The following is a 13,914-nucleotide window of genomic DNA, read 5'->3' on the forward strand; positions in this document are numbered from 1 at the left end:
GAGTGGAAGAATTTAACAGTTGACCAGGTGAGATAATCATTCTTTTCTGCTGCTGAGTGGTTTTACTAAGTTCACTGAGGCAGGAGGCTGGCATTCAGTGTTAACCTAAGCTGAGGAAATTCTAGTGAATCAATAAAAACGAGGTTGAGGGCATCTTGCTTGATTGATAGTGGCCGCAGCAGGAGTTTTATCTTTCATGATCTAGTAAAAGATTCCTTCCCGCTCCTTTAGGTCATTCCTTTAAACATGTTATTTTATTGATGAATGGAATATTTGCAGCCAAATTAATCTTTCTCAAGTCTAGCCAGTTACGATGTAATTGTGTCTTTCTTTAAAGTTCTGCAAATTGATATTCTCATGGGCATTTGACAAAAAAATAAAAAAGACTAAACAAATGGCCTATCACTGCAATTTTATATATGCAGTTCAGACTTGGGGGGGTGTCACATTTTGAATGCTCCTCCAAATTAAAAAAAAAAAACCCTCTGTGCAAATAATCTCAACAGAGCAACACGGGGTGGGGGGGTGGGGAATTGCTGGAGGAAGAAATTTAACCCTCCCCTGCAGTCTGGATGAATATGCCTTCCCCTCATTCTGTTATTAAACATAGGAAAAAGCTTAATAGTGGGGGAAGGGCGGGAGAGAAGAGAATCTTCATCTGGTTCACGAGGCAGGGGAAAGGGTTAAATCTTAGTCTTTGTAGTGGAGTACAGCATAGCATGGTGGGGTAGGGTGTAGAGCAGAGTGTTTGAGGTGAGAGGACTCTGGCCCCACCCACCTCAGTCCTGCCCATGTAGCCCCTGATAATTACCCCTGCAGGAATGCAGCTCTCAGGGGTAAAAAGGTTGCCCTGCCCTGCTACACAGTGTACAATTCTGCAGTAATTCTGCTTCAGATGCCCATCCAAATTCAACAGGTCCTTGTTGAGTCCTGGATCATTAGAAAGAGAAATGTCTGAACCTGTAAGGAAGAGTTCCAGTGAAATCTTTAAAATGAGGTAATACAGTAGAAGAGGTATACGTGATGAAATGTTTAGTTACAAAAGACAACGTGCTAGCAACTTTATGTACACCTATGCATAAAGCTGCTCTCTGGAAAGCACTTGCATGACAAAGCTGTAATGGGGTACACATTATGTCTGATTTAATGATAGCAAAAATCATAGAGAGGATTATTTTCTCTTTTTTTGCAGTGTGCCTTATTGTGTTTAAGCATCCGTTCTCCAACACTCGTTTTACAAAAAGGCCTCCTATAAAGAGCTGTGTGTGTGTATGCGCACGCAGCCACTGCAATTTCATAACATTCTGGAGAGCTTTGTTACACATGCTCTAAATGCGTGAGACACCTCAGAGAAGAGAACAGTGGCTGGCTGACTCCATGTGTGCCTGTTGCTGTAGGCACCAGAGATACAAGAGCAAGGGGTAATAAGACTTGAAGCATGCTCAAGATCACTTAACATTGATTTGTTTTCTCTCAACACCTTATTGTGCTCTCTTTAAACACCCTATTGTATTCATTACCAAGATGGTTTGAAATCTGAATTTCCCAGCCACCTTGATTATTCCCATAAGAAGGCAGGGCAAAGGTATCTGAAACGGATAAATAAAATGCTGGCTAGGGAGTGCTGGGAGTTGTAGCTGAACACATTTGAGGGGCACCAGGTTGAGGAAGGGTGCACTAAGCCCAAAAAAAGAGAGAAGGAACAATGGGTTGTATCCAATGTTAGTCTTAAGATCCATTCATTTCAATGGGTCTACCCTAAGTTCGGCTAATACTGAATACAACCCAAGACTAGTGAGGACTGGCACCAATATCAGGGGAAGGGTCACCATGTAATGTTGGCCCTGAGGGCCTATTGGCTGGGTGGGTGAAGAGACAAAATTTCAGCATAAATGTAAAATCTTCTCACTTTTGGCCATCTCCTCTGAACACAACATTTGTAATGCACAGACATCTGCAAAGATAAGTAGTCACATTTTTGTTTAAATTATATTAATTTATTTTTAAGAATATTCCTTTTAATCCTTCATGCATGCTTTTTGACCACAAAAATGCCTGAATTGAATCTGCTGACACAAGTTATCACTGTGTGTTCTGTAATGTGGCTTTTCCATCCGTTCCTCATGGGTCTATTACACCTTGCCAAACGTTGTCAGCAAGCGAACTACACAAAGCTCAATAAGAAAGGTTGGCTGAACATCTTCTGTTTAATGTAAACAAGACGGGGGGGGGGGAACGAAGTGTATAGCAACAGAAAGACCTTATAGCACTAGTTAACAGGGCACAGGGATTATTAATCTTGGTTATGCAGATGTGTTTGTTAAGAGATGCTAATCTTAATTTCTCAGATAATGGAGAATAACAACGTGTAGCTTTTGCACTTTAATCTTTCTCTTGCCCAGTTAAATGAGGACCTTATTTCATGACAGAAAGCTTTGCTGCAATCAACAGCTCCTGGGGAGCAGATCTCATGCATTTGTAAAGGAATACTATGATTACTGTGCCCTGTATAACTTAGTGTTATGATCTTTGCCCTGGCAATACTGCAAACAAGTGCTGGGTTTCAGTCCATTAGTATACAAATATACACACGTAAACAGGTGATATACAACCAGGCTGAAGCTGTGTCTTGTATCACAGCTTTGATATTGCACTGATGAATACATTATAATATCAGAATTCTACAGAGAGAAGATCAGAATACTAGATAAGACAACTACAGTTATAACAAAAAATAGATGTAGGAGAAATGGCTATTCTATTCTAAGTCTTATGTTGTTATTACAAAATTTCCAACATCAGAAACTAATAGATACAGTAAATGATAGAAAGGTGAAAAGGTGCCTTTATTTACATAAATGTGCATTAGGGTAAAGATTAAAACTGGGTCTGTATCCTGGAATCAAACGGTTCCAGCTTTCCTCATCCACTCACATATATAAACACTATTTGTTGCATCTGTAATGGTACCAAGTACCCAAAAGTTACCACTAACATCCTTTACAACTGGGGGTTGCTCAGTAATTCTGGAGAGCAGACTGTATGTTCTCCTGTGTTTACTGGAGGGTAATAAATAACCATGCATCCATCTACACATAAACACACACAGACACGCACACACAAGTCAGAATGGGGGTGGTTATGACATGCATAGATTCAACCAATTCAAACAAGGACCCAACTAGCCTTTAAAATAAAAGTGCATGAAAAACAAGAGATTTAAAATTAAATAAGTTCCATTTTGGAAGGAAAATTCAATTAATTTTTACAAAAATAAAAGGCTGTTGCTATAATTTATGGGTTCATAAAAACAACTCTCATGCCAAGAAAAAAAGTTTAAAGCTCTTCCTAGCTTTGTGACACATTATGACAAAGAATCCATATCTTAAGTCATAAAAGGACATAGAACAAAGCTGGTGTCTTGAAATGACATCATGGGTTTACTGGCAAACTAAACAAACCTTGAACACAAGAATATTTAGAGAACTTCCCTAACACACATGGCATGTGCAATCAGGCTTGGATCTTGGATGCTTATAATAGGAAACTAAACTTTAATGTTATATATCCTGCTTGACATAACAGATATATCCCTTACACCCTCCCCTCCTAAATGTTAGAATTCAATCCAACGTAAATTTGAATAATTTTATAGTTGTATTGAATAGAGATAGTTTAAGAGATATCTCTCCCTATACTTTTGAATAGCGAAATGTAAGGCTGCCACCTATTTACTTTGGGATACTATTGGAGGAGTATTATTCTGTGGGACTCCAATAGGATTTAGAGAGGAGGGTATTTTGGTTATCCTGTTTCAGATGAATATCTGAATATAATATCTGAATATAATATCTGTCAGGCTGTTCCCTAGCGATGCCTCTACTGAAATAAAGGCAGCCCTATATTTTGCTCCACAACCTTTAACATTGTTTGAATTTTCCCCATGTAGGCCAATGTATGTAAGCTATTTTAGATCGAACTGTCCTACTTTCCAACACTTTGCCCTCATGTTTAGCAAATTCCCATAATGTTTGAATGTGGAAGGCATGGAAATTGTAAAGGCCGCGTTTTTCACTTTGTTACAGTACAAATTGAGTGCACATTGCTGATACAAAATTCAACCAAATTTTCAGCATTCTAAAGGAGATCTGAAGCAGGCAGCAAGTGTATAAAAAGTTATTAAGAAGAAAGGATTGTAAAGTTACGCTAAATGCCCAAGAATGGGATAAATGGAAAAAATATTTAGAAGTTAAATTCTGTTTTGTTGTTTCCATAGTGTTATGTCAATAAGGGCAAATTGGTATGAAAGGGCCTTTTTTCCAGCCAAGGGAAACTATGTGCCCTCCCTATTTCCTATTGAGAACAAAAAGAATAGAGAGAGAGTATATGTAACTCAGGGTAGACAGCATACTTGTTTGGAGTTTTCAGCCCATGAGGAACTGGCAGAGAAGTCTAAGAAGAAATAAAAGGAGGGATAGTTGGCACCTCATCTTGCATCTACCCTAGATTGTCTGGCAGGCCAATCTACTTGATGACTGACAACAGCAAAATAAATGGATCCTGTTTTCTTCTTGGTTTATAATGGATTCCTGCTGCACATAACAATAAGACCACAAGTCTGCAACACAGTGCATGTAACAGCCTGAAAAGAATTTGAATCCATATGGACTACTAAAAACTGGCATCAGCAAAAAGCAGTATTGGCTATCTTCAGGCCTGGATGCTACAGCCATTCAAATGAGCTAAGCAATAAAGTATTCTAAAAGCACAAAACACTGATACTGCTAATCATCAAGGCACAAGATACTCTTCAGCCAAATGATCATAGAAGAATCTTTAAAACCCTCTAATATTCTTATAAACGGACATTTGGATAAATAATCTAGGGCTCCAATTCAAAACAGAAGGGCAATACAATTATGCAACATAACAAGGAGAATAAGAAGGATTCAAAGAAAACCAGCACTTGAGTAGACGTTGTCATCACTTATTCTAGTGCAACAGATACATCAGCGATAAACTGGAATCCATAATGGAGAAAGGACTCAAACATATACAAAGAAAAATTATCTCATTTTAAGCTGTAGGTGCATTTGCAGCCTCTTCTTTCTTTTCTATGTTGCTTCAAATACTTTCACTGGCTGTTTTTCATTTAAAGGGATAAAACACACCTCAGCTATGAGACAAAAACTAGTTTTTAAAAGCCTATGAACCCTAAAGTATATAAAAATCCCTCCTTTCTAGAAGGTCATTAAAATAAGGGAACTTTTTAACTAAAGTCCTGACGTGCATAGCTCTTTGAGCTTGTTCTGTTTTGCAGAGATCCCTTTGATTATGTTGTGGGTAAAAAACCCATTTTCCATTTCCACATATGGTGAATGTCAATGAATACGAAACCAGCACTACAATTTGAATTTGTCCCATATGACTCCTCCAAATGTATGCCAGTGCTTTTTCCTTTCTTGGCTGGGAAGAGTTAGAAGTCTTTCTGACTGAAACATGAGACAATCTCGTAGTTTGGACACTCACGGTAGCTATTTATGGTGTGGATGAGGCGTGGTATTTCACAAATGCAATTGCAGCCAGCTCTTTACAAAACTCTTCTAATACAATCACACCTTCTAGTAATGTCATGTGGTCAACTCTGTGAAAAGAAGATGAGGAATTAATGAAAGTCCACACATGAGGCCTCTTGGAAACCATCTGTAATGGGCTGGTAATTAATATACTTACATAGGCCCCTCAGGTTCCAAGCCAAGGAGACGCTTCCTGACCAGTAGAAGTTTAGGCGTGAAATCGGGTATGCGCTGTATCCGCACCATGAGATCCCCAACAACCTGCACATTATACAAAACAGCACTAAGTGAAATGAAAGAAAAAGCAAGATAGTAGAGGCAAGTATAGGGATAAGCATCCAGTGCTGCTAGCACACTATTCAGCTGTCTAAATATTGTCAGAAACACCTAGGAACACTTAATGTATTTCATTTTTTTCTATGTGGAAACCTTCTCAATGCAAGACAATGTGGCCCTGTTCACACGTAACGCTAAGCCATGATGGTTAGGCCTTCTGAGCTAATATGATGGCCTAGCATGCTGTGTGGAGGGCATTTTTCCCAACCATGGTGGCTACATAACATGATATAACCATGCTCACTAACCATGGGTTCCAAACGAGTTAGCAGCCCTAACCATGGCTTAGCGTGTTGTCTGTTGGGCCCCCATAGGCACCTGCATAGAGCTCTGTGACAAGTGAGGCCGAAAATAGCCCTGCTGCTCCTGCCAGAGTGCGAGATCTCCATGGTCGAAATCTGCCCAGTAACACACAAGGCGGTAGCCGAGTGCCAGCCCCAGCACTGCCTGCCCTACACAATCAGGGAAGCGTGCAAGGCACAAAGATATTTTCGCTCTCACGCTGTTATTATTTGCACAGCAACCTTGACAGCACTGGGTTCCCATGCAAAAGCAGCTGGGAGCCCTGTGGAAATTGAAAACACCCCCCGCCGCCAGCCAAGCCGTCGCATCTCTGGCCAAAACTGCGCCCTCCCACGGCAGCCCCCCCCCCACAGTTGCTACGGCTGAGCCCCGGAATGCTGAACACAGGAGGGGGCCCATTGTGCCCCTTCCTGTGCACAGCCCCCAACCCCTTTGGGGAAAATGGCCGAAACGCTGGGGAAGGGAGGAAGAGCCCTGACAAAGGCGGCAGGCAAGCGCCAGTAAGATGCGCACCCCCAACAACAGGCATCCCAGTCTCACAGTCTCATGGAGGCCCAGCCTGCATCCCCCATCCCTGCCACACTTTCCCACCACTGTCCAGCATGCCCAAATTCAAGGGAGCACCGTGCGTACCAGGCATGTGAAGGACAGACACCCCAGGTGCATCACTCCCACAGCATCACCCAGGCACTCCAGGAGGAATGGCAGGCCTAGGAGGCCAGCCCCCCAGAGTTTGATCCCATAGCGGAGGGTGGCGACAGTGGCGACTTCCCAGCCCTAAACTTGGACGACAACTCCCTGGAGGCACCCTGGTCCCAGCGCAGCACCCTGACTAGAGGGCCTTCCCAGGATGAGGGAGAGGACGTGGGGAAGAAGCGCAAGAGAACCAGGGCGCAGATGTGGACTGAGCCTGAGCTGGGTGCCTTCATCGCACTGTGGGGGAGCCCCAAGGCCCAGGGCATCCTCAGCACCATCAGGCAAGAAAACCTCTTCCCATGGTTCTCCAAGCAGATGCAGAAGAGTATCCACTCCCATACCCTCCCCCCAGCAGTGCAAGGAGAAGCTGCACACACTCAAAAAGAAGTTCAAGGAGACTGTCACCCTTGACAGTCTCAAACAGTGCGGGGTAGAGCCACAGACCATGCCCTTCTACGACGAGCTCACCCGACTACTGTTCGATCAGCGAGAGGTCAACCTGGGATACACCACAGGGAGAGGGGTACCGACCAGTCAGGCCTTGCAGCTGTGCCCGTGGGCATGATGCCCATGAGGCCACAAGTGGGGAGGTGGGAGCATCCATAACACTGGAGGGTTGGACTTCCAGCGCCAGCTGGGCCCACCTTCCCTCTGATGGGGACAGTGATAGGTGGCATGGGCGTGCCAGAGGGGCATGGTGCCGAGGGGTGTGCTGTCCTCCCTCTGCAACTGGGGGCAGTGCCAGGGGGCGGGAGCGAAAGCGGCCAGATGAGCCATGTCTCCATACTGCGCCGCTGTGGGGAGCACGGCAAGGGGTTGGGGAGCTGCGTCCGCCCCGACAACACTGGGACCCAAGCCGCACTTTCAGCACGCAACTTGGAGTCATCCGCAGGTCAGGCACACGACTTCCACATTGGGAAGGCAGATGGGGCAGCAGCAAAAGATGGTGGCCTGCCCCCAGTGCACCGCAGACTAATGGGGAGGCAGCTGCTGCCATGCCTACTCTATGATGGCCACTGGTTCTGCTGCATGGGCCACTGGGATGTATGGGGGCGGGACAGAGAGTGGTTAGTCTAGTTAGTCGTGCTGTGGACTGTGGTTCCGTGACTGTGTGGTAGGAGCATGCGATGTGGTTGGTGGTAACTACCCCAAAGTGAGGTTAGCCTAACCACTCTCTCCCCCTGCGGGTTTGAACAGGCCCTGTGTCTCTATTGTAATGGCTGAAGTATAACATACAGCAACTGCTCAAATGACCATACTGAGACATAACGCCAAGCCATGAACAAGTTGCGGTGTGCCTCAGGCTTGTGTAATCCACCCATCTCCTCTTCTCCTGCTGCGCAGGCAGAAGGAGGTTTTCAGAGCCTTCTACCTTCAGTTTCCCTTAAATTCAGTTTGTGACATAGTCTGGACCAGGGATCGTGGTTTATCACTAACTATGATCAGTTTCAAAACAAGTCAACTTCAAACAAGGGATTATGAAGCTGGCTTGTTGAAACTGGTCACAGTTAGGGATAAACCGTGATCCCCAATCTGGATGATGCAAAGAACTGCATTTAAGGGAAACTGGAAGTAAAAGCTACTGAGGTTTTCCTGCCAACGATGCAGGAAGAGGAGAAGGGAGGGGCACTGCGCAAGCATGAGGAGGCTAGGCTCGTTCATGTTGTGATAAACCACAGTTTAGTGTGACATCCAGACACAGCCATTCTGTAAACTCACTGCAGTTAAAATGGATGTGTTACCCTACAAATACTCCAGTGTATATGCCATCTTCTACATCAAGGTACATAAATTGTATTTTTTTCTAGAAGAAGATTATAACTATGCAGGGAAAAGGCAAAATAATAAGTAGACTTGGGCTGCAATTCTGTACCCACTTACCTATGAGTAAGCCTCACTGCTCTAAATGGGACTTACTTTTGAATAAACATGTATAGGATTGCACTGTGATTGAGGCTACCTATAGCCTCAATCTTACTGCACCACTGCGTGCCAGAGTGGATTTGGCTAATACCTGTCATAACAGTAGATGAGGAGATGCTTAAAATAAAAGACAGCCCATCAGAAAGAAAAAGCGAGTGGCCTGGCATTTATTATTTGTTAAGCAGCAACAGTGGCACTGCTCAAGTTTCACGTTCTTCATTTACTCACCCTGACAATGACTGAAAAAAGAGAGCGGCAGCCAGATGCCAGATTTACATAGGGATCCAAAAGGTATTCATGGGTATGTGGATGTGGAAACAAGGAAAGCTTGGACAATACAGATGTGACTTGTAGATTGACATCATATGGCTGTAGGGAAGAAAGCAAAAGAAAATGTTTCCCAAATGTTCACAGTCATTATAATATATACCTGCAACATTAATACCTTTAGGGTTTCCCACATGCAAAATTGACAATATGGGATGGCCATCAGATGCAGAGGCACATTGTTTTGAATACCCTGCCACACTAACCACAATAGAAGGATATTGCACAAATCTGAAAACCCATTGCATACCTTAAGGAAAGTTAATTGCTGTGTTTTCAATTGTATTTGTTTAGGAAAATTATTTATCCAACGTGAAAAAATATTGCTCCAACGGCAAACATAAATGGGAAGGCATGTGTGCAGTGGATGAGCTGTGGTTACTGTTTAGGCTGCTTCCAAATGGGAGACTATTTGTGTGGCACCCGCAAACGATACTGGGATTGGGGTAATCTCCATGGTGGTTCTTGCAATTCAGTGGCAGGTGGGGTTCAGCATGGCAAGACCACTTGCAGGAACATCCAGAATTAGATGGACCAATTTCTAGCCTATCCACATGGAATGTTTTTCAGGGAAAGGAAAAATCAGAGAAATACAAAAGGATTCAGAGTCTAGAACCAGATTAATCTATATTCTATTTGTTGTAAGCGTAATAACAAATACCTGTGAATGGCTTTATGTAAGCTTAGAAACTAAATGGAAATTCATTTAATTTGCATAATTATATAATTTGGGGGCTTTATGTTCAGACGAGGGAAACTTTGACTCAGCATGCATAGTATCTCACAGGTCCAAGCACTCATGTTCAGAACGGAGCCTCTCTCTATATAATGGAATAGGAGCAAGAGAAGCTGAATTTGTACAAATCAAAAACATGCCATGCAGCATTAATAAAGTCTACACCAAAATTAAGAGTCTTGACAGCAGAATTGTATTCAATCATATCAAAGTCTTTATGTGGTATAATAGTTAAGCTAACTAACAGCCACTGTACCAATTTTGTCATTTTCATCCGATTTGACTGGACCAAGTTTTCCATTTCTGGCTAACATTAGCATTTTAGAGTGATTTATTCCATAAGGGGAAAAAATCATTTTGGCTCAGAGTTAACAGACTGGGAGGGTGTAGGAAAGAGGGTTAGTGACTTTCCCATCTTACTGCATATTTTAATTCTCTGTGCATCAAGTATTGCCCTTGACACAGGAGGGAGAATAGCAGCATGCTTGACTGATCCAGAAATTTTGTCATTCTGACAGGTACTATATCAAATTGACACTATGCCACAATAACCCAAAGGCTTTTTTTGCGCAGCGCTACTGGATACTTGTTCCACTGATAATCTTGAGGTAAGGAATTTTTGCTTCTTTTCTTTTTTATGATGATTTGGGCCTCATCACTGGGATGAGATTTTCATATGTATGAAGATTAGTTTTCCTTAAGCTGTTGAGACTCAGATTTTAAGTCTCAAATTCAATATTAATTTTAATATTACATGTGTAGAATGTGTTTATTTTTTTCCTGCTAAACATTAGAACCAGATGAAGGGAACTGGACGGAAAACAGCTTCAGGTGCAAGGCTTTATAACATGAGAACGTTCAGATGGAAGTCTGAGAGTCAGACTACATGTGCCATAGTAGATTCATTTCTTTGCACACCTGTCTTAAGCCAGGTCAGACTATTTGACCACCTAGCCCAATATTTACCCTAACTTGCAGCGGCCTTCCAAAGTCTCAGGTACAGGCCTTTCACTCTCCTGCTACTGGATCCTTTCTACTGGAGAGACTGGGGGTTGAATCTGGATACTTCTGCTCTACCACTGAGTTTCTGATCCCTTCTTCCCTGGTCATTTTAAAGAGCAAGTGGCTTACCTCTAAGGAATGTTGCCCTTACAGAACTTTTGCAGGCAAAGCATATGCTCTACCACTGAGCTACAGAACTGCAGTAAACATGTGTAAAGCACCAAGTGGGGCGCATGACTTAGAGTACAAAAAGGGTACTCAGGTAGAGGATGGTGGTGCTGAACACTACCACCCCAGTACCTCCCCCAGGGTCATTTTCCCTCAGCCAGGCTCCAGTACTGTGGTGGAGGGAGAGAGACTAGCTGAAGGAGACAGGATTGGTGTTCCATTTAGCATCCTGTGCCTACATGTCCCCTTTGCACTTGACATTGTGTTTCTCACTTTACACATGACTTAGACTCATGTTTAAAGGTACAGATATACCGCCATCACATACACCCAGGTGTAGGAAAAGCTATATACAAAATCGGTGCACTATCTTACATTCTTTAAACATGTCTATTTTTCCATGTTTATGTACATCTAAATGCCACTGCACACTGCTGCTTCCAAATACATATATTCAATGTAATATACTTATTGGGCTGGTGACACACTTCTGGCAAAGGCCCTTCTTTGCTATTCACGCATCTCAGGCCCATATTCCAAAGAAGCTGATCTGTGGCCAATTCCAAATCACCAATAAGGAAACGTAACACCGGAAGGGGGGTTAGAAGTGATAGCAAACCTATTTGTTCATTTTATCCTAACAAACAATGGTTAAAGGGGCCACAAAAAGTCCTTTTAAAAATGTGCTTTTAATTTCTATATTATAGTGTTTTAGTTTAAAAACAGGTAGGACAGTAAATAAATAAATAATCCCCTCATCTTTAAAGTGGGAAACTTACGCACATACACTCATCACTAAAACAGTCCTTTAGAAGGGTTAATTTCGATTGGAGGAACCACTTTTCTCTCTGATCCTAATTAAGTCCCTACCAGTACCATTTAAGCTGCAGAGGCAGGCCTTCCTAACAACGTAAGGAATGGTGCGGGGGGGGGGGATTTGGATTGGGAAGGTGCATGCGATGCTGTGCACATCACCCAACCTCAGTTGTCCCTCCCCCACATTAGAGTGTAGGCTGAAGAGAATTAAGAGGCAGGCTGCTTGATTCCCTTCAGCCTAATGGCCACCTAGCATGCTGAGCATTAGCACCTACTGTCTGCCTTCATACTGACAGGGTGCCATGACATGTGCAATCTTTAGCCTTCTCATTTGGGCCAGTGGATTCGCCCTAAAAATGTTTTTTATGCATACCCACAATGTCCAATAGGAATGCAGAAACCACTTCTTTTTCAAACCAATTTGACTACCAGAAGAAATGATGTGATAATGTGAAGAACCAACCATGTCAGAATACAAAGCATCAAGAACTGCAGACCTACCTGATCAAGTATTCTGCCCATTCTATCAAAAAGAACTTTCAGGAAATATCCTTCAAAGAATGGAGCTTCTAAATTGCACTTTTCCAAAGGTTTAGGAGAGCCAGGCCATTCCCATCGTAAGCATATGGCGCAATAATCCCGGAACTAGAGGAAGCAAAAAACCAAAAGGTTACTCATTTATGAACTAGAGAAGACATACCCTTTGAATGACTGTTATTACTATAAAATAGGGGGTGTTGAACCTCAGGCTTGTAGGCCAAATTTGGCACTCCAGGATTCCCTAGATTTCACACATGGAGGAGGAAAACAGACAGCCATTATACCTATGTCAACCAACGTTTAAGCTTTAAGCAGTCTTTGAGCTCCCATGCTCTCTCTCCCCTCCCTTGCTGCAGTTCCCTCTGTCCCTGCTTTTGTCAAACTACAGCCTGCCATTTTGTCCAGCCGGAAATCAGTCCGTTTAAAAATCAAACAGCTCACTAAGTAACAGAAATAACAGTATGATCCTATTTTCCAGGGCAAACACCAATCCTAAATTTACCAGATGAAAGAATAAACTATAACTTGCCATAAAACAGAGAAGGAGGGAGAAAACTGCAACACATAAGGGAAGGAGAATTCAAGAGAAATTACAGGCTCCTTTATGTAGCATCAAACCATGGTTTGGTATTATGTCTGAACCAGCTCACTGAAAGCCAAATCTTATAGATTTATACCCACTGGCTGTTTGGCTTTAATGTATCTGGCTTCCACTTCCACAAGTGAAAGCCTTGTGGCGTGCTGCCTGCACCAAATGGACAAGAACAGAGCTTTTGATCATAGTAGTCTTTGGGAGATTTCTATGCGCTAAAGTAACCATACCCTTCTGTTCAGCTTGGGCAGGTGTGAATGTGTGGGAACGACCAGCATGTGAGCATAATTCACCTCTGGTGGCACCCAGTTCCTTCCTTCATGCAAGGCACACACCACCAAAAAAGTTGAATGCACTTTTCTACATTCAAGTTTTAGAGAACTATGGCAATACTTCATGGCTCTTCCATCTACCCATATATCCCTTGTATTTCAAAGTGCTGGTGTTAACATTCAAAGCCCTTAACGGCTTGGGGCCAGGTTACCTGAAGGATTGCCTCCTCCCATATGTGCCTGCCCGGACCTTAAGGTCATCATCAGAGGCCCTTCTCTGTGAGACACTGCCAAAGGAAGTGAGGCGGGTGGCTACTAGGAGGAGGGCTTTTTCTGTTGTGGCACCCCGGCTCTGGAATGAGCTCCCTAGTGAGGTTCGCCTGGCGCCTACATTGTACTCCTTTCGGCGCCAGGTGAAGACCTTTTTATTTTCCCAGGCATTTTAGCTTTCTAAATTTTTATCTTTGCTGTTTTAAATCTGTATTTTAAACTCCTGTACTGCTGCTAGGTTTTATTGTGGTTGTATTGTTATATTGTGGTTTTAATGTTCTATATATTTTAAATTGTTTTATTGTGTGTTGTTTGGTTTTAGTTTTTGTGAACTAAAACCAAAGAGCTTCGGCTATT

The 13,914-nt window shown here is 42.9% G+C and overlaps 1 protein-coding gene across 2 annotated transcripts in view; it reads right to left on the bottom strand.

Moving 5' to 3' along the window:
- Window positions 1-1,984: 1,984 nt before the first annotated feature.
- FHIP2A (FHF complex subunit HOOK interacting protein 2A) overlaps window positions 1,985-13,914 on the bottom strand; it is a 42,914-nt gene continuing 30,984 nt past the window's right edge. For both annotated transcript variants that reach the window (XM_084846143.1, XM_084846144.1), the window contains 4 exons: window positions 12,385-12,528; window positions 9,063-9,203; window positions 5,734-5,837; window positions 1,985-5,644 (listed from right to left, as the gene is read on the bottom strand). In XM_084846143.1, coding sequence (XP_084702269.1) covers window positions 5,539-5,644; window positions 5,734-5,837; window positions 9,063-9,203; window positions 12,385-12,528 — 495 coding nt within the window. In that variant the 3' untranslated portion in view covers window positions 1,985-5,538. The remainder of the gene's footprint in view (window positions 5,645-5,733; window positions 5,838-9,062; window positions 9,204-12,384; window positions 12,529-13,914) is intronic.

Source organism: Heloderma suspectum, chromosome 3 (assembly GCF_057233095.1).
Source record: "Heloderma suspectum isolate Gila_16-S chromosome 3, 16-S_ref, whole genome shotgun sequence".
Lineage (NCBI taxonomy): Eukaryota > Metazoa > Chordata > Lepidosauria > Squamata > Helodermatidae > Heloderma > Heloderma suspectum.